At 51.0% G+C, this 18,282-nt stretch overlaps 1 protein-coding gene across 1 annotated transcript; it reads left to right on the top strand.

Moving 5' to 3' along the window:
• Positions 1–8,335: 8,335 nt before the first annotated feature.
• On the top strand, positions 8,336–18,150 carry JPH4 (junctophilin 4). Its single transcript, XM_011372833.2, has 6 exons — positions 8,336–8,956; positions 9,488–10,037; positions 10,729–11,500; positions 14,495–14,613; positions 14,935–15,467; positions 16,404–18,150. Exons 2-6 carry the CDS (start codon positions 9,659–9,661, stop codon positions 16,485–16,487), a joined length of 1,887 nt encoding a protein of 628 aa, XP_011371135.1. The 5' UTR covers positions 8,336–8,956; positions 9,488–9,658; the 3' UTR covers positions 16,488–18,150.
• The last annotated feature ends 132 nt before the right edge of the window (positions 18,151–18,282 follow it).

Here is an 18,282-nt window from a genome sequence, read left to right as displayed (position 1 = left end):
GTCAGATCCCAAACTCATCTGATAATAGTGTTAATTAGCATGAATTTATTCCAAAAGGAGGGTGGGCCCAGCCCAGATGGGGCTACTAGAGCCCTCCTTCCTACAACCGCTAAAGGCTTATCCCAGCTTCTAGTGCTTCAGGCTTCTTTTTCCCCCTCCCATCAACATTTCTTCTCCTTTCCACACCTCTGGAGCCCAGCATAAGGAACAGTCCTCTTCTCTCACCACAGTTCTGTAGCACCCCGTCACCCGTCTCTCCTCTCCCTGCCTGCTTCCTCCTCTCCAAGGTGATGATCTGGCTGGAGTAGCTTAAGCTTTGAATTTTAAAACAAACGCAGTAAACCAGGGCTCTGGTATCCCAGTGGGTCCTGAAAAGGGACTGGCAGACCCCACCCCCCCACCTCCCAGGGTCACGTGACAGCCCTCGGATTCGTATTGCTTCTTGTCAGGCTTTGCCAGAGCTGTCCTAGACCTTGAGTCCACGTGCTGCTTGGAGAGCAGTCTAGGAACTGGTGAGAAGGTGACCTGGATGGTGTTCGAGGGTAAGTTCATGAAGACGAGAGCCCAGAAATCAAATCTGAACCTAGGGCAAAGACCAGAGGGCCTGGTGTGTCACTAGTCACTGTGAAAACTGTCAATCTTTCCAAAGTTGTTCAGGGATCTTCTGGGTAGGGTTTGGGGCCCATCCCACTGCCACCAATCTTTAAACCATCCTTCCTGTACACAGCCTGAGGTCACCACTGTCATTGGGGTCTGAAGACCAGAAGGAGAACATGAGTCATTTGGTCTTCTAATGTGCTTCATCTAATGCTTAATTTATTAAAGATGAAGCAGTAGCCTTTTCAGTGGGAGCCTTACATGGTACTGGAACTGCTGGATTTCATGCCTGAGACCCAACATTTACATTGCCCCTGCACAATGCTTTCTGCTGTATACAACAGGGTCATGCTACCCCCTCACTCCTGACCCAAGACTTTGCTCTGGTGGAGAGGGGACAAGGGAATCACCGCTAAATATTTGTACAATACAAGTCAACTTTTTCTTCTTTTCCTGTATCTTATCAGCACAGAGATCCAGTGGTGGTTGAGACGAAGGGAAGTCCATCTCCAAGGATGGGATTTTGACCACAGACATACACCCAAAGGATGAATGTCAGTCACTCTGAACATATCCAGGGCAGCTCCTTTCCTGGCATAACAAGGCGGGGACCTGCCAAGATTCCAGTTAGCAGGAGGTCAGCACAAGAGAGGTCTCATCTAGGGACCCCAGGGCAGGATCCTCAATCACTGTTTGGTCTGGAGCATGAATCCCAGCTCAGACCCAAAGGCGTGAAGGAGCCCTCCCCCACCCGCAGAGCAACAGCATCACAGCAAGGCCAGCAGCCACATGGCCTTGAAGCCAAGCTAGCAAATGACAGCCATCGCTCTTCTCATCTGCTGGGCAGGACCAGGACGGCTCCCAGAATCAAGGGCAAAAGAGAGGGTGGAATGGTGTTATTAGGTATATATTCCTGACAGGGTGACAAGGAAAAAGAGCTGGGATGCTGGGACAAGTTTTGCCAAGTAGGGAGAAAACTATGGGTGCGATTAAGGTGAATAGAGAGAGGCTGTCTGTCTGCCTCACCCAGTTCATCTCCTCCAAGGGCAGGGTTCAGGGGAATCTCCATGGGAAAGTCTGTAATAAGGCAATATGTGTTGTGGTTAAAAAACGCAGGCTTTAGAGACCAAAGGAATTGCTCTAAAGATACGATTCTACACTTAGTAGCTGTATAGCCTCAGGCAGTGGTTCTCAAAGTATGGTCCTTGGTCTAGCAGCATCAGTCTTTCCTGAGAACTTATCAGAAATGCAAATTCTTGGGTCCCACCCCAAACTTCTGAATCACACTCTCGGGGTAAGTTCCTACGTACCATGTTGGATCAAGCTCTCCAGGAGATTCTGCTGCAAGTTAAAGTGTGAGAACCACTAACTTAAGACGTAGTTATCAACCATTCTAATGCAGTGTTCCCATCTATAAAATGCAAACAAAAGTATCTACCTCATAGGGTTATTGTGAGGATTAAACGAGACACTGCAAATATAGAACTTAGCACAGGGCTTGGTACGTAGTAAGCCTTTAGTGGATGTCAGTTATTATTACTATTATCTCCCACCTAGTCTGCAAAACAAAAAGAACCCAAGGCCTAGTGTTGCTCTCTCCCTGGGCCACTTATTCCATGTCATTTGTGAAGCACCCCAGTGCTAACAGGACACCTGCTGCATCTCACCCTGGGAGGACAATGTTCACTGTGTAGCCAAGGAGGGAGAGGTGCCAGGAGGTGCTCTGGTTCAGGCCCCAACTGGGAGCCCCCAGCTCTGTGAAACTGTCAAGTGTGAAGCTTCTCTTTGTATCTCCCACACGTGACAAACAGGGACATACTGGCTGCTCAGTCCTCACTGAAAGAAGATATTGACCTCAACTTCTTTATTTCTCACCAATACCATCTGTTTCAGGGTTATTGGAAAGCTATGGATCCAGTAACAGATTAGATAGGTAAATGTGCTTGTGCAAACAGAGAGCCCATGAGGAACTAAGCTTGTGGTGCAAATGCCCTTGTCCTCCCACCTAACATTGTGTAGGGGCACATTCTGGTCTCTATGGTTACCAAGAGCAGCCTTGCCCAGGAGGATCTGGAGTATGAACAGCAGGAAGTGAGTTCATGGCTGCCGTGTCTGGAAGGAGGCATCACACAAGAGCAGGGGAGGAGAAGGCGGGGCACTTGCTGGCTTCCTGGGGCAGAAGAAGCTTCTTCACCTGAAAATGAATGTCATGGATACAGAAATCTCCCTGCATTTATTCTTGGAACACAGAATTTTGAACAGTTGTTCCCATTTTTCTTCAAAGATGTCACTTTTTAAATATTTTTTCTATTTGTCTATTTTCATCAGGCAGAAAGAATCAACTCGATATTAATCTGTCTTTAACACGTGACAATTTCCCATTTAATTAGGAAGTTCTGTAAGAATTATCAGTCGCAGCTGTAAGAGGTGAACCGCCCCCACTCCCCAGAAAATAAGATGGGTGAACTACTAAGTCTAGAGTAAACATCAGAAATAAAGAAGCTTAAAGCCAAATGTCCTATAGTTACATACATATAACTGTAGCTTAACCACTAGGTCTTGACTGGCTGCCTCCTTCTCTTCATGCAGCTGTCAAAGAGATGTGGGTAATGATCACAATTTGCTGTATCCTCAGGTTATCTTTTTGTACAAACATAAATAATTATTATGAGGTAAAACAGAGTATTGGTGAGAAATTTAGGAATAATCAGGTTTGTTTCTTCATATCTGATGTTGGATGACTCTGGTCTTGACTCTCAGCCTTTCCAAGCCCCCAGTTCCTCTTTCTGCTATAAGGCCAGCCTGCACTGCTCTGAGAATCTCGGAGGTCCTAAACCCACCTCCCACCTACAGGTACACAGGGGCTATGACTTAGAGTGCATTATGATGAAATGGACTCAGAGCAGTGTCCTAGTAGAAAGTAACCTGGCTGAGGTCTCTGGATCTTACCCCTGCTACTACCCATGGCTCAGAGTTATGGGCTCCAAGGCCACTGGTCAGAGACCAGCCTTCCTTTCCCCTGATCCCTTGATCTGCTCTCCACACCAGTCATTGAAAGCACATGAACATGTGCATCTCAGTGTGAGGCAGAGCACCTCAGTGTGTACCCAAACCTAGTACAGCCCTGATGACTGCCAGGGTTAGAGTACTGCCCGTTTCCCCTTTCTTACCCCATCCCACCCCAGGGGAAACTCAGGCTCTTTCTCTCAGCTCCGTTGGATGATGCAGAAGGCCCAACCCCTTAGCCTAACCCCCAAGACCATGTGTATTTCCAACAGCAACCTGCTCCTTTCACAGTCATCAGAGGAAGCAAATGGGCTTAGGAGGGAGGAGGGGCATTGAAAGATGCTGGACTTTGAGGGACATGGATTCCCCTTTCAAAATCTCAGAAAAGCTACTGCTCTCTCCGCAGGGGGCGAAATGGACATTCATACCCCATTTTCAGAGAGTTTACAGGCCATAAGGTCTATCATTGGGTCCCTCAGTCCATGAGCCTCAGGTTAAAAATCTCTGCTACACAGTGAACCCAGTCCCACAGAGCATACAGAAAGAAGCAGAACCAAGTTTTCAAAAAGCCAAACCTGAGAGCACCGAGGGGCGGAGTTGTCAGGCAGAGAAGAAGAGCCATCCAGCACATTCTGCAGTCATGATCTGGGGGCTGTGTGTCCAGCCAGCAGTGGCCAGACAGAGGAAATGCAGTGTCTGGCTGCTGGCCATTCTTACCCTCTCTCTGACCATCTGGATCTCTGGCCAGATCCTGACCCCTGGTGGCTGCCCATGAGATGAGGCAAGACATCTTCTCAAGCTCCTCCCTACCCTGGGGGCAAGGGGAAGCTGGCTGTTCCCAACACAACAAAGAGAAGAACACCCAACTCCACGGGCCCCAGTTGGGGTCCCCAGGAGGTACCAACATGTTTCGTAGGGGATCCTTCAGAAAGGTACGCTCTGCTGAAGTCACCGGATGCCTTCTCAATATAAGTCCAGCAGCCAATCAAACACATAGATTAAAAAGTGCACTTTTTTACCTGTCAAGTTGGTAAAAGGGTGTGTGTGTGCATTACACCTAAAGGTCAATGCAGGGCAGGATGAGACAGTCACAGGGAAGTGAAGTACAGCATAGAGAACATAGTCAATAATATTGTAATAACAATGTATCGTGTCAGATTGTACTAGGCTTATCGAAGTGATCACTTTGTAAGTTATATTTAACCCTATGCTGCACACCTAAAACTAATATAATATTGTATGTCAACTGTAATTACCTTTTTAAAAAATTTTAATAAAAGTAAAAAATACAGGTCAGGGTGCAATAAGACCGGCATTCTCATACATAATTGGTAAGAGTATAAATTTATACAACATTTCTGGAAGTGATTCTAGCAAAACAAATCCAAAATCTTACAAAATATTTCTATCCTCTTTTCTTAATTCTACTGTTAAGAATCTAGCTTCAAGAAATCAATAGACTAAAAGAATGTGATACCTGAACGTTGAAATCAATGGCAGAGGAGAAAACAAAATTAGCCAAAAGAGATCATTGCTGAAGCTAGGGGATGGATATATGGGAGTTGTTTATTCTAGTTTTTGTCTACTTTGTATATGTTTGAAATTTCCATGGTAAAACATTTTTAAAGCAAAGCATCAAATATGCAAAGAGTTGTATAAAATATATCAATTTTAATAGCAAAAACTGTGCAAATGGCATGAAAGCACTATGCTAGAATGATTAAACAAATTATGCTGCATCCAAACAGTGGAATATTATGCAGTCATTAAAAATTCAAGGACATTTCAATGACATAAAAAATGTGTACAGTGTAATGCAGTGAATAAGTAGGATATAAAATTGTATATGTGACATTTAACTAATTATGTTAAATAAAAAGTGCATAGGAGGGAAGACTGAAAATACACTAAAGTGTTATGCAGTGACACTATGGGTGGTTTTTATTCTTGATATTGTTTTATTTTCCTAATTCTACAATGTACATGCTTTACTTTTATGAATAGGCCCAATGAATTACATTTGTTAAAGTAATACTAACTTAGGAATCTGATATATATTCAAAACCAAGGGCTGCCATACATTAGCTATGCAACAGTGAGTAAATTGACGTCTGGGTCCCAGATTTCTTATCTATAAAACAGGCATAATGCCATCGTATTTTTCAAGCCACCATTTACTGGGCATTTACTATGCACCTGGCAGGCACTATGCCACGTGGTTTTCCTCCCATATATTATCACACATGCTATTCATACGTGATTATTTCAATACTCAGAATAAGCTCTAGAGTACATTAGGGTATTCCCAGAGATACACAAACTGCAGCTCAGAAAAGTTAGGGAATGGGCTCAGGCTTACCCGGCTAGTCAGCAGTAGTCAGCAGACATAGGTCTGTCCATCTTTGAAAGCCCAGCTCTTGGGCTCCAGCCTGGGCTGCTCGGTTACAGTTTTGCTGCAAGGATTGAATGAAAGAATGCGGGTGGAGTGCCATACACAGAACCTGGTTCCAAGCACAGAGCTGCTCCATTTAATGTTCTTTCCCTTTTCCATGACCCCCACCACACCCAGACATTAGTAAATTGTGGCAAAACAAACCAATGCACATTCCATTAAAAAAAAAGGAGGAGGTCTCTGCTCTAAGAAGAGGGATTATAGGACCTGTAGAAACAGACCAGAGAGGAGGTAGAAGGCTGCCTCACTCAGGGAGATATGAGGGGCTGGGACTGTGTACCCCACAAGTTCCAGAGCTTCATCAGACCCCATGCGTTGATTTTCAGCTGAGAATTCAGTACAAGTCACTCTACCACCAAGGCATCACTCCCCACCTTCCACTTACCCTGCCACCCTTCCACACTAAAGAACAGGGCACAGTTATCACCAGGCTTATACGTTTGTTTTTGTTTTTGTTTTTGTTTTCTTGAGAAAAGGAGAATCTTAGGGGTTGAGTAGGACAAGGGGTTGAGTAGTCAGGCCTGAATATCTAGGGGTGAGTGAAGTGATGCAGCTGAGCCTACCCCAGAATGCCTCTTGCCCTGAGGAGGCAGCCTAAGTTAGATTCCATCCCTATTCCCTATTTCCTCCCCTCAAACCTATCCTAATGCTAACTGCACTAGAATTACTTGTTACTTGTCCGTCTTCTCTACTAGATAGTAAGTTTTATGAAGACAGGCACCACAGTGTTCACCACTGCATTTCTAGCCCCTGGCACTATGCCTAGTACACAGTAAGCTATGTAAATGTTTGATGAATGGAAGAAAGAAGGAAGGAAGGAAGGTAGGCAGGGACTTCTTCATCACCAGTTTTGTCCTGAGTGGACCCGTAGCTGCCCTGTTCCATGCTAAGCATGTTGAAGATGTGGTCCCTGCTCTAGAGGCTTAAAATTTACATGTTTCTCCAAGCTCGTGTCCACCTTTAGGAAAACAAAGTGCATGGGAAATTCTTGTTTATTCCAAACCTCATGCTCTTTATTTTATTAAAGTATTCAAAATGGAGCTTCTGAATCTAAGGGAGATTCTCAAGTACATGGAATCCTGGGAGGAATTACAGGGCTCAAAAGGTCTTAAGTCTAGTGTTCTAATGCTACTTCTGCAACCTCTGCTGTGTAACCTCCAGTGAGTGGCTTCCACCTCTGAGCCTCAGTTCTCTTTTCTGTAAAATGTGACGAACCATATCTTGCATAAAAATAAAAACAATTGAGTGCATTTGACTATTTATGCCATTGTGTATAATTAGATAGTGTCCTCCTTTAGGGGCAGCATAGATGCAGTGTCTAAGTAAGCTGAGGGGGCAGGGAACACAGTGCGTGCCTATTTCCATATGTAAAAAGTAAGAATGCGCCATCCCTCTAGTAGGTAGTAAGGGAGGGGTGGTAGGTTGCAGGGGACCTTGACTCAATAAGGACCCACTCCAACATGTCTATGTGTTTTAGCCTCTAGGTGTGTAAAATAGAAGACTCCGAAGCTCCAGAACCTTCGTGACACCACTAATGATGACCCACTGCTCCACATTCAAAAACAATACACCCTCATGCTAGCTCTCCCCCTTCAGAGGGACAACTCAGAGAGAAATAGTTGGTGGGGGACGGAGGATGGCAAGGCCTGGAAAAGCGCTGGTGGAGCCAAGCTTCCTGGGAGGGCCCGATTTCAAGTTTCCTCCTAAAGTGCAGGTGGGGCCTCTTAGTCCCCCTGCCGTGGTTTCTTAGGGAGGACTATGGACTTGATGGACACAGGAATCAAAGGCTTCCTGGCTTCCATCCAAGCAACTTGCAGGTTCATCCTACTCCCCAGAGCCCCACAAACACCATTTCTGGCCTTCCAGCCTCTGCTGGGCTCTTTCTAAATTTCTATGCCCATGCCTGCCCTTCCCTGTGCAGAGCTTTCTCTGTCCCTTCACAAACCTTATTTCATTTTCTCAGTCTCCATATCTATTTCTTTCTCCCTCCTTCTCCTCCTCCCCTTCTCTCCTCCTTGCCATCCCTCACCAGCCCCAGAATGGGTCTCCCTCTTTTCTTCCCTCTCCCTCCTCCTTAGCTCTCACCCCTGCACCTCTTTCTTTGTATTCCTCTCGCCCTCTCCCGGCCTCGCCAGCATCTCTCTTCCCTTGCCTGGCTTCGGCTTCCCCCAGCCTCCTCATCTTCAGCTCAGTCTCCTCCCCCTCGCTCCTTTCCGCGCCCCCTCCCCCGCCCCAGCCTCACCCACACCCTGCTCCGCATCCCAGGGCCTCTTTCCACCCTGAGGGTCTCTATGCCTCTCATTCTCCGTCCACCTGCCTCCTCCCTCACGACAGGTTTATCAGGCACGCATCCTTTTCTGCCTGGGCATTCCCCCCACCACCGCTATCATTGCGCTGTCTCTTCTGTCTCCTCTCCCCACCCTCTCCTCTCTTCTCCCTGCCCCTTTAAATCTGCCTGGCCCAGCCTCCCCCGTGATGCTGGGATGGAGCAAACATTGATTTGTGCTGGGATGGAATCAGAATTTTGATATTTTTTCCTCTCCCAACCATAAGAAGAAAAAAATAAAACACCCCCTCTTGGTCGCCCCCTCTTTTTTCCCATCCAGCTCCCAGCTCCTCTTCCCTATCTCCATCCAAGGCAGATTTTTTTCTCTCCACTATTCTCATCTCCCCCCAACACACACCCCTGCCACTACCTCGCCCCCAACCCCCACATCCCACCGCCGGCTCCTCCAGCTGGCGAGAGGGGACTCTCTCCTTCGGCTCCCCCACCTTCTCTCTCTGGGTTGGAGCAGTCTCTCCGGAAGGGGAGGGGGCTTGGCTTGTCCGGGCGAGGTGGGAGTGGAGGTATCCTGCGATGGACGCCGTGCCTGGGAGGCAGCCTCAGCCTCAGCCCACATGGTGAGTAACCTACCCCACTCCCTCCTCCCTGTCTGCCCATCCTCACCTTCGCCTTTTTCCTGCAGAGCCTCTCCCATCACCATCTTTTCCCTCGCCAAACTCTCTGCCCACATTGCTCAGATCTTCCCCCACTACATTTTCACCCCCACTTGCCTAGGAAGCCAAAGAATCGAGACAAAGGGGTCCTGACAGCAGTCAAGGAACGGGATAGCATAAGAGTCTGCCCAGCCCCCTCTCAAGACCTCTCTCCATGCCACCCCCAACTGCCATCCATACCCGACACTTTGGGGTTCTAGATTAGATAAGTGGGAATTCCGCTTGGGGTTGGGACCCCAAGTCCTGGGAGGAGCCCTCTACAAGAATGGAGGGGTGGGGGAGCCCCCGTGCCTCCAAAGCTAAGGAGCAGCTGGAAGACGCTGCCGAAGAGTGGGGGGTTGGGGAGCGGTGCTGATGCCGGGGAACCACTGGGCCAGGGAGCGGCGGGCAAAGAGGAGGGGCCTCGCTCGCCACTTCCCCCCTCTTTCTCCGCAGCCACTCAGGATGAGGGTCCGGCCCTGCCAGCCCGCGCTGGGCTCCCCCCGCCCGGCCCCGGTCTAACTGCCCCCGCCCCCAGGCCTCGCCCGGCTCCCAGGCCCCCAGCCAGCTCTCCAGCCCCAGGATGCGCTGAGCCACCGGGGGGCTGAGGCCGTGCCAACTACATGCATGTCCCCAGGGGGCAAGTTCGACTTTGACGACGGGGGCTGCTACGTGGGGGGCTGGGAGGCGGGGCGGGCACATGGCTACGGCGTGTGCACGGGGCCCGGCGCCCAGGGCGAGTACAGCGGCTGCTGGGCGCACGGCTTCGAGTCACTGGGCGTCTTCACGGGGCCCGGCGGACACAGCTACCAGGGCCACTGGCAGCAGGGCAAGCGCGAAGGGCTGGGCGTGGAGCGCAAGAGCCGCTGGACGTACCGCGGCGAGTGGCTGGGCGGGCTGAAGGGGCGCAGCGGCGTGTGGGAGAGCGTATCCGGCCTGCGCTACGCCGGGCTCTGGAAGGACGGCTTCCAGGACGGCTACGGCACCGAGACCTACTCCGACGGAGGTGCGGGGCCCGATCCACTACTGTCTGTCTGCTCGTCCGCGTGCTCCTCCCTGTTGCCCTGGCCCTCGTATACCTTCCCCTGCCATAGGACCTCCGTGCCCGCTGTTTTCCCTAATGCCTTCCCCATCGACATGCACCCCTGCGCCTACCTCTCTGCCCTCTTCTCCCACCATCGCACATCCCTTCATCATTTGTCTGTCCCCCTGCCTGCTGTTCCCTCTCCTGAATCTTCCTGCCCTCACCCCTTCCCTGTCTGCCTGTCCCTTACATCCTTTTCTCTGCCAGTCTCACACACCTCCCCTCTCCACCTGTCTATCGCTAACACCTCTGCTCTGTCCCCTCGCGTTTCCTCAGTGGGCTTGTCCCTCCTAGTCCAGTTTGCTCATCACATGGCTATCTTATACAGCCCGTCAGCCTGTCCCTCACACCCTCTGGACTCTGTTCTCCGCACACCCCAGCCTGTCTGTCCCTTCCCCTTTCCCTTGCCTACCCGTACTGCCAAAATTCAGGGATCTCCTACTACACCTGTCTTGACTCTACTCTTCCACACTTTCCGACCCAACTTGGCCTGTCCCCAGCTCTTAGTGCCCTTCCCCAACCTCCATGCTAAGACTTCCAGGGGGCGCTTGAGGCCTGGGGGGCGAGGAGCAGCAGATCCTGATTCTTTTTCCCCTTCCTACCCCGCCCGCAGGCACCTACCAGGGCCAGTGGCAGGCCGGGAAGCGCCACGGCTATGGGGTACGCCAGAGCGTGCCCTACCATCAGGCGGCGCTGCTGCGCTCGCCCCGCCGCACTTCTCTGGACTCAGGCCACAGTGACCCTCCGACGCCGCCCCCACCTCTGCCCCTGCCAGGCGACGAGGGAGGCAGCCCGGCCTCCGGCTCCCGGGGCGGCTTCGTGCTGGCGGGGCCGGGGGACGTTGACGGCCCACCCTCCCGCAAGCGCACCCCGGCGGCCGGCGGCTTCTTCCGCCGCTCGCTGCTGCTCAGCGGGCTCCGGGCAAGCGGGCGCCGCAGCTCCTTAGGCAGCAAGCGGGGCTCCCTGCGCAGTGAGGTGAGCAGCGAGGTGGGCAGCACAGGACCCCCGGGCTCCGAGGCCAGCGGGCCCCCGGCCCCAGCGCCGCCCGCCCTCATCGAGGGCTCGGCCACTGAGGTATATGCAGGAGAATGGCGCGCCGACCGGCGCAGCGGCTACGGCGTGAGCCAGCGCTCCAACGGGCTGCGCTACGAGGGCGAGTGGCTGGGCAACCGGCGGCACGGCTACGGGCGCACCACCCGCCCCGACGGCTCCCGCGAGGAGGGCAAGTACAAGCGCAACCGGCTGGTGCACGGAGGGCGCGTGCGCAGCCTCCTTCCTCTGGCTCTTCGGCGAGGCAAAGTCAAGGAGAAGGTGGACAGGGCTGTTGAGGGCGCCCGTCGAGCAGTGAGCGCTGCCCGCCAGCGCCAGGAGATCGCCGCTGCCAGGTGGGCACCGGGTGCAGAGGCTGGGCTAATGGGAGAAGGTACCCTGGAGACAGGGAAGGAGGTTGGTGCCTAAAGGAGGACCAAAACCCAAGGTCTAGAGCCTGGTGGAGAAGAACAGGCCTAGGGCTAGGCAGTTGTAGCCCTGGGTGTTTGGGGTGTTTATATCTGAGGCCACAGGTGGATGTCGGTGTAACTGTGGGTGGCTGGGTATTTGAGGGAAGCCGTGTTAGACTATGTCTTAGTGTCTTTTGTGGGGACATGTGTCATTGCGTGTGGGAGTAGCCATGAGTGCTGCCTTATGCAGGCCTAGAAACCTCTTAGAACTCAGACATGTCCCTAGCCTTCCTTTTCTTGCAGCCGATCCAGCCTCCAGGCATCAGGTCGAGAGCAACAGCACTGGGCAGGAAGAGCAGGAGCGGGCATTCCTAACCACCACCTAACCCAGTCTGATACCATTTCAGTCTGGGGCCTAGGAGAGGTCTAGTTTGTACAGCTGACCTATCCACCTAAAAAGATAGTCCCTCTCAGCTTTGCCTCCTCTGCCTCCCTCTATTCACTGATAAAGATTTGAGGGGAGGAGGCTTGAAATTTTTTTCTGTAAATCAGATTACATTTGCATTAATCAGGAACCTTATCTAAAGCAGCGCTATTGGGTAGGAATATAATGTAAGCCAAATAGATAATTTTAAATCTAATAGCCATATGAAAAAAGGAAACAGATGAAATGAATGTAAATATTTTCATTTAAACCAATATATCCAAAATATTGTCATTTCAACTTATAATCAATATAAATTTGCAAATGAGCTATTTTAATTCCTTTTTTTTTTCACTAAGTCTTTGAAATCTAGTACGTATTTTATACTTATAGCACGTCATTTCAATTCAGACCAGCCACATTTTCAGTGCTTAATAGCTACATATGGCTTGTGACTACTGGAGTAGATAGCCCAGATCTGAAGAAAGCCCAAAATCTATTTGTAATGAGATTCACAGGCCCCTGATTTAGGCAATTCACACATATGAATGTTTATATATTGTATTTTCTTTAAAATGGAGGGCACGGTTGAAGAATTTTGTTTAATTTTGGGACTGTTTCAAAAGATCAGAGGTCAAGATATATCCAAATGTGCTCAATGAGTTTGTATAATGGGCGACAATGTGTGTGTGTGTGTGTGTGTGTGCGTGCATGTGACATGTCATATCCAGAGTAGATGCCTGAGCCAGAGAATGTCTACCTGTAGACATATCTGACAGTCTGATGGTTAAAGTCTAAAGCTTTAAGCCAGGGAAGAGGAAGGACAGAGCACCAAGGAGCACTTTAGGCTAGATGAGGAGCAGGCATGTGCAGGAAAAACTGATCTCAGTAGCTGGAGGATCAGGCAGTGGGAGGAGGCTGGTTGGTCTTCCCAGCAACAGGCCTGGCAAAACTGATTGGCTGCCAGCTGCCATGGAAACAAGCAGAGCCTTAGCAGCAGGTGACTGCCAGGTAGCCCGAAGCCTGGCCTGATGCCTGGGCATAGACTGAGTCTACTGCCTAGGACTTGATCATCCATACACTCCCAACTCAGAAACACAGGCCCTTGTCAGTGTTGCAGTTTCTTGGCCGCCAATAGACCTCAGTGTAACCCGAGATTGTGATCCTCGTCCCCCGCCCTAAATTCTGAGACCACCTCAGTTTCAGGACAAGCTAGTCATATAGAGTCTGGAAGCCCTGAGATGGAAGAATAGCATTATCTGAGGTTCCCTCCAAGCCTGCTCTAAAGGTCCTTGACCCACCAGGTTTGAGGAGAGGAGGCTGACCATATATTCCAAGGTACATACAGAAGAGGTGGACCTAACTCTGCAGTGGACACCACGATCCTTCTTACTACCCCCACACCCAGACTGTCTTCCTAGGCCAGATTAAACAAGCCTGGGCCCAGAAGGAGTCATGAGCCTTGATTTATTCAAGCTTATATCAAGTATATCGATCAGAATTACAGAACTGATTTAATGATTACAGGGCATCTACCATTAACAGCAGAGGGTGAAAGGGAAAGGAAAATTGAGAAAGTGTCTGACATCAGAGGGAGAACTGGGAAACAGTGGAGAAAGGACTGATAATGCTTCAAGGTTACCTATACCTAAAGAGCATGGCAGGAAGGGAGGGGAGGAGTTGTGGGAGACTTAGAACTTACCCAGAAGGTATCATCACAGTGGTGAGAAAGCATGGATGTTGATAGAGAGAGGGAACAGATAATAGCAGAAAGGGGGACCCACCCTTACTCCAGTTCCAGAGCTCAGAAAGGATGAGGTGGGGGCAGGGGGACAGAGGGAGTGAGGAAGGGGGAGAACAATGTGATAACGAGAGGCTGAGAAAAAGCAAGATATGAAATTCTCATGTCAGAAAATCTGCAGGGAGAGGCAGGATTCAAAAACAAGGGCTAGCAGTGATGAGGGCAAGGGAGGCAAAGGCCCCTAATACAGGGATAGGGTGGCCCAAAGCAAGGGCTTGGGGGAGGGGGGCAGGATTGAGGTACAGGAGCTGTGTGACCCCAGGGAGTAAGAGAGAAGTTGATAACAACAGGAGATACCAGCAGCAAAGAGGGCAGGTATGCATAGCTTGTAAGCACCAAGCAGGTGCAACTGCAGAGGGATGTGCTAAGAGAGTGAGGTATCAGTTGTCGCTGTGAAAGGAGCAGGACAAGAATGGAATCACAGAGTTGAGGGTGACAGGGAAGGGCCTGGTCCTGCAGCTTGAAGAAGGGAAGTGTTACTACGGGACGTAATGGTGAGAGAAGCAAGATTATGTGATGACAGCAGGCACAGCCCAGGTCTAGGAGAGGAAACCAAAAGCCAGCTGCCCTGCCAGGCCGGGAAAAGGGAGCAGCTGGCATAGTGTGTCTCCAGGTGTGGGCTCAGATCCGGAGGGTGTGATGTGATGGGTACGTGGGCTAGGGGGCTGGAGCATGTGAGCAGGTCTGCTAAATCCCTGTACCCGGAACCTAACAGGGCAGCAGACGCCCTTCTAAAGGCAGTGGCAGCCAGCAGCGTTGCTGAGAAAGCTGTGGAGGCTGCTCGAATGGCCAAACTGATAGCCCAGGACCTGCAACCGATGTTAGAGGCCCCAGGTGAGGCGTGGGCAGCCTGGGGTGGGGGGTGAGCCCCCTGGGAGCTGGAGGGGAAAGGGAAAGGGAACTCCTACAAGGGACTGGAGATGGGAGAGCCAAGGTATGAGGGTCCGAGGGGACAGAAAGTGGGAGGGTAGGAAGTAGAACTGGGAATTAATGAAATAGGGTAACAAGGACAAGGGGTTGGAGTCTTGCAATGAGAGGCTGTAAGCCTGGGGAATACCAAAGTCCTGGAAGGTGCCCACTCAGGGGGAAAAAACTGTAGCTTTTGCAGCCCCAGACCAGTTAGGCCCCTCTGATTCTTAGCTGTCCCTGCCCCAGGCCGCAGACCCAGGCAGGACTCAGAAGGTTCCGACACAGAGCCCTTGGATGAGGACAGCCCTGGGGTATACGAGAATGGACTGACTCCCTCAGAGGGCTCCCCTGAACTGCCCAGCAGTCCTGCCTCCTCCCGCCAACCCTGGCGACCCCCTGCCTGCCGGAGCCCACTGCCTCCTGGAGGGGACCAGGGTCCCTTTTCCAGTCCCAAAGCTTGGCCTGAGGAGTGGGGGGGCCCAGGTGAGCAGGCAGAGGAACTAGCTGGCTATGAGGCTGAGGATGAGGCTGGGATGCAGGGCCCAGGGCCCAGAGATGGTTCCCCACTCCTTGGAGGCTGCAGTGACAGTTCCGGAAGTCTTCGAGAGGAGGAAGGGGAAGATGAAGAGCCCTTGCCCCTGCCGAGGACCCCGGGGGCCTTGGAGCCTGAGCTCATGGCCACACCAGTCCTGAGGGGCCCATCCTCAAGGGGTCCTGAAGCTGGGTGCCTGATGGAAGAGCTTGAGGAGCCAGCTGCAACAGAGAGGCCTGCCCAGCCGGTGAGACAGACACCCTCCATTCCTACTTTGTACCCTCTGAGTCTCAGCTCCCTTCTGGCCCCTCTTCTCCTCAAAGCCTTGCCTCTCATTCTTTCCAGATCTCTCTCTAAATCTCTGAGGGGCTTTGATTTGGATCCAGCTTTCTCTCTGCCCACCCAATCTTGGACCATATCCCACCTCAAAAACATTTAAAAACTTGAGAGCTGAAAGAAACCTTAGAGACCTTCATGTCCAACTCCCTCATTTGACAGAAGGGAGAACTCAGGCCCAGAGCACTTAAAGTAACTTGTCCAAGGTTACAAATAATTATAATGGTAGAGCCAGAACATCTTTCCCTGTTCTCCTTCCATATCATTTCCAGCTCTCGTTTTCCTACTCCACCCCCGCCCCACCTCCACACTTTCTCTCTTTGGTTCCCAGAAATAAAAAAGGAAAAGCTTGTTCCCTCCCTACCCTAACTCTCCCTCCCTCTCCTGGGAAAAAGAGAAATAGGAAAGAAGGCAGAAAACCAGGAGAGGCGGAGTTTCCCCAGAACCCTCTACTCTGATTGGACTCCAGGCCTTCTCCTGTTTCCTAGCAACCACATCCTCACCCCTTCATCCCTTTCTGCTTTACTGCAGTACCGGCTGCTGCTGCCAATGTATTGCTACTAAGGCCAGGCACCTTCTGCCTGGGCCACGTGATATGCTGGTGGGAGGGGAGTGGAGGGAGGAGGGAGGAAGAGTCGTTCCTGACTAGACAGAGCTGAGGGAAGGTGGGGCTCTGGCTGGGAGAAGAGGTCTGTTTTGCAATCCAAAAAAAAAAAAAAGGCTGGAGACTCCTCTCCCCCAGGAAAGGTGCCTGGGAAACTTCAGCTTTGCCACCTCGGCCAGGGCAGGAAGGTAGTCCTTGGCCTGGTACTCAGGGACTGAGATGGCATTTCCCCCGGTTCTCTAGGGAGCTGCCAACCCCCTGGTGGTGGGAGCCGTGGCCCTCCTGGACCTCAGCCTGGCGTTCCTGTTCTCCCAGCTCCTCACCTGAGGCTCCTGCCTGGCCTAGTTCTGGCTTCGGTGGCCGCCTCTTCACTCCTTTTGACCTGCCTTTTCTCCTTTTCGCTTCCCAGTTGTTTTTCCTATCTTTCTCTTCTCCCTTTCCTTTCTTCCTGTCTCCCTTTGTTTTTGTTTCTTGCTTTTTCTTTCCTGCTATCCTTTCGGATTCTCTCATTTATTCTGGCTCTGTCTTCCTCCCTTTTCACCCCACCCCTTCTCTTTCTCTAGATTGTTTACATATGAAGGGCTTTTCTCGCTCAGAGTTGCTCTCTTCTCTGAGACACACAAATCTAAGTCAGACCATCGCCCCCACACCCTCCCTGCCTTTTCTTTAGACCTGAACTTGGATGAGGGTGAGGATTTGGTATCCTGAGGAGTCTCCTGGAAGCTGAGTGGAAAGGAGGAAGAAAATGGAGGAGTGATTGTATATTAGGCAAGGCACTGGCTGAGCTGCTGTGGATCCCTAACCCGGAGGCCTGGTGTCTCTCAGGCCTAGCGAAAAAGCTAGAGGAGGTGCAGCCTCCATCTCTGACCTCGGAGGATCCTATCTCACCTCTAAGCACTGAACTAGGTTCTTGCCTAACCCTGTCCTTCCCTGAAAGATCTGTGAAGGGAAATGAAAAGCAGAATGACTCCCTAGCATCTCCCACTTTCTTTCCTCAACAGCCAGCCCCTTGTCCAACCCCCTAGGGTGGCATGCCACATCAAGAGCAATGTGTAAAGGAAAGAAAGAGGTCAATGCAGCCAAGTCTACCCACTGACCTCTCCCACCCTTCTCTCTCCCCCTAAAAGTTTATTTGATTGGTCTGGACTCACTTGTGGCCTTTGATTAAATTTCTAAGGGGCCTGAAGAAGACATCCCTACTACAGAAGGTTAGAGGCACTTGAGCAAGGATCCCATTCCCCAACTCTGATAGTTGTGTTGGGGGAGACAGTTCTGGGGAATGGAACCAAAGGAACAGGAACTCACGGGGCAGCACAAGTTGTGACAAGCTTAGCAGTCTCTAAGTGGGTTATATCTCTTCCCACATCACATCAGAATCTTGTGAAAGGGGGGGAAAAACAGAAGGAGGGGATCACAGAAAGCCAATCTATCACACACTTTCCAAGCAGGGCAGAGGTGGGAGTCAAACCCAGGTGAGAGGTGGGGGAGAGCCCTGTTTGAAGTTGTGGCTGATCCCTGGTACTAGCTTTTCCCCTGGGGGTAGGAAGCCCTAGGAAGAGGGGACTGTAAGATCGATCCCCAGGGGATCTTTCCTCCCTCCCCTGCATGAGGCAGTGGCAAGCTGCCTGTCAACCCCCTCCCTCAAGGAATGGCCTTCCCTGGGAATGCCCACTACACACACCGTCTTCTTTTTTTCTAGTCAAATTCTGTTTACTCCTTGGCCTGCCTCCCTCCTTCCTCCCCTCTCAACCTTTACTTCTGATTTCTATTTCATGGAATTTGGGATTGAAGTTAAACTTCAACAGTGCCGCCAACACCAAGTCTTGCAGGAAAAAAAAAAAATACAAAGAAATTTAACAAAAAAAAAAATATATTAATAAAAAAGTTCAAAAAAGGGGGGGGAATTGTCATCTCCTTTGGGGTGCGATGGCTTCAAACCCATTCTCTCCTGGGTGGCGAGAATGTACGAGGAACCCTCTTGGGGAACCCCAGGCCTGTTACACAGTCTCACGGCCCCAACGTAGTTAAAAAGTCCTTTCCCCAAACTCCAAAGCCTAAGGCCTAAGGTCAGAAGACTCAAGACGGCTCAGCAGGGCGGCCCATGAGGGGCGGGATCCCGTGA

The sequence above is a fragment of the Pteropus vampyrus genome, unplaced genomic scaffold, assembly GCF_000151845.1.
Source record: "Pteropus vampyrus isolate Shadow unplaced genomic scaffold, Pvam_2.0 Scaffold213, whole genome shotgun sequence".
NCBI lineage: Eukaryota > Metazoa > Chordata > Mammalia > Chiroptera > Pteropodidae > Pteropus > Pteropus vampyrus.
The sequence above is the reverse complement of the archived record's forward strand: the minus strand, read 5'-3'. Positions and strand labels throughout refer to the sequence as shown.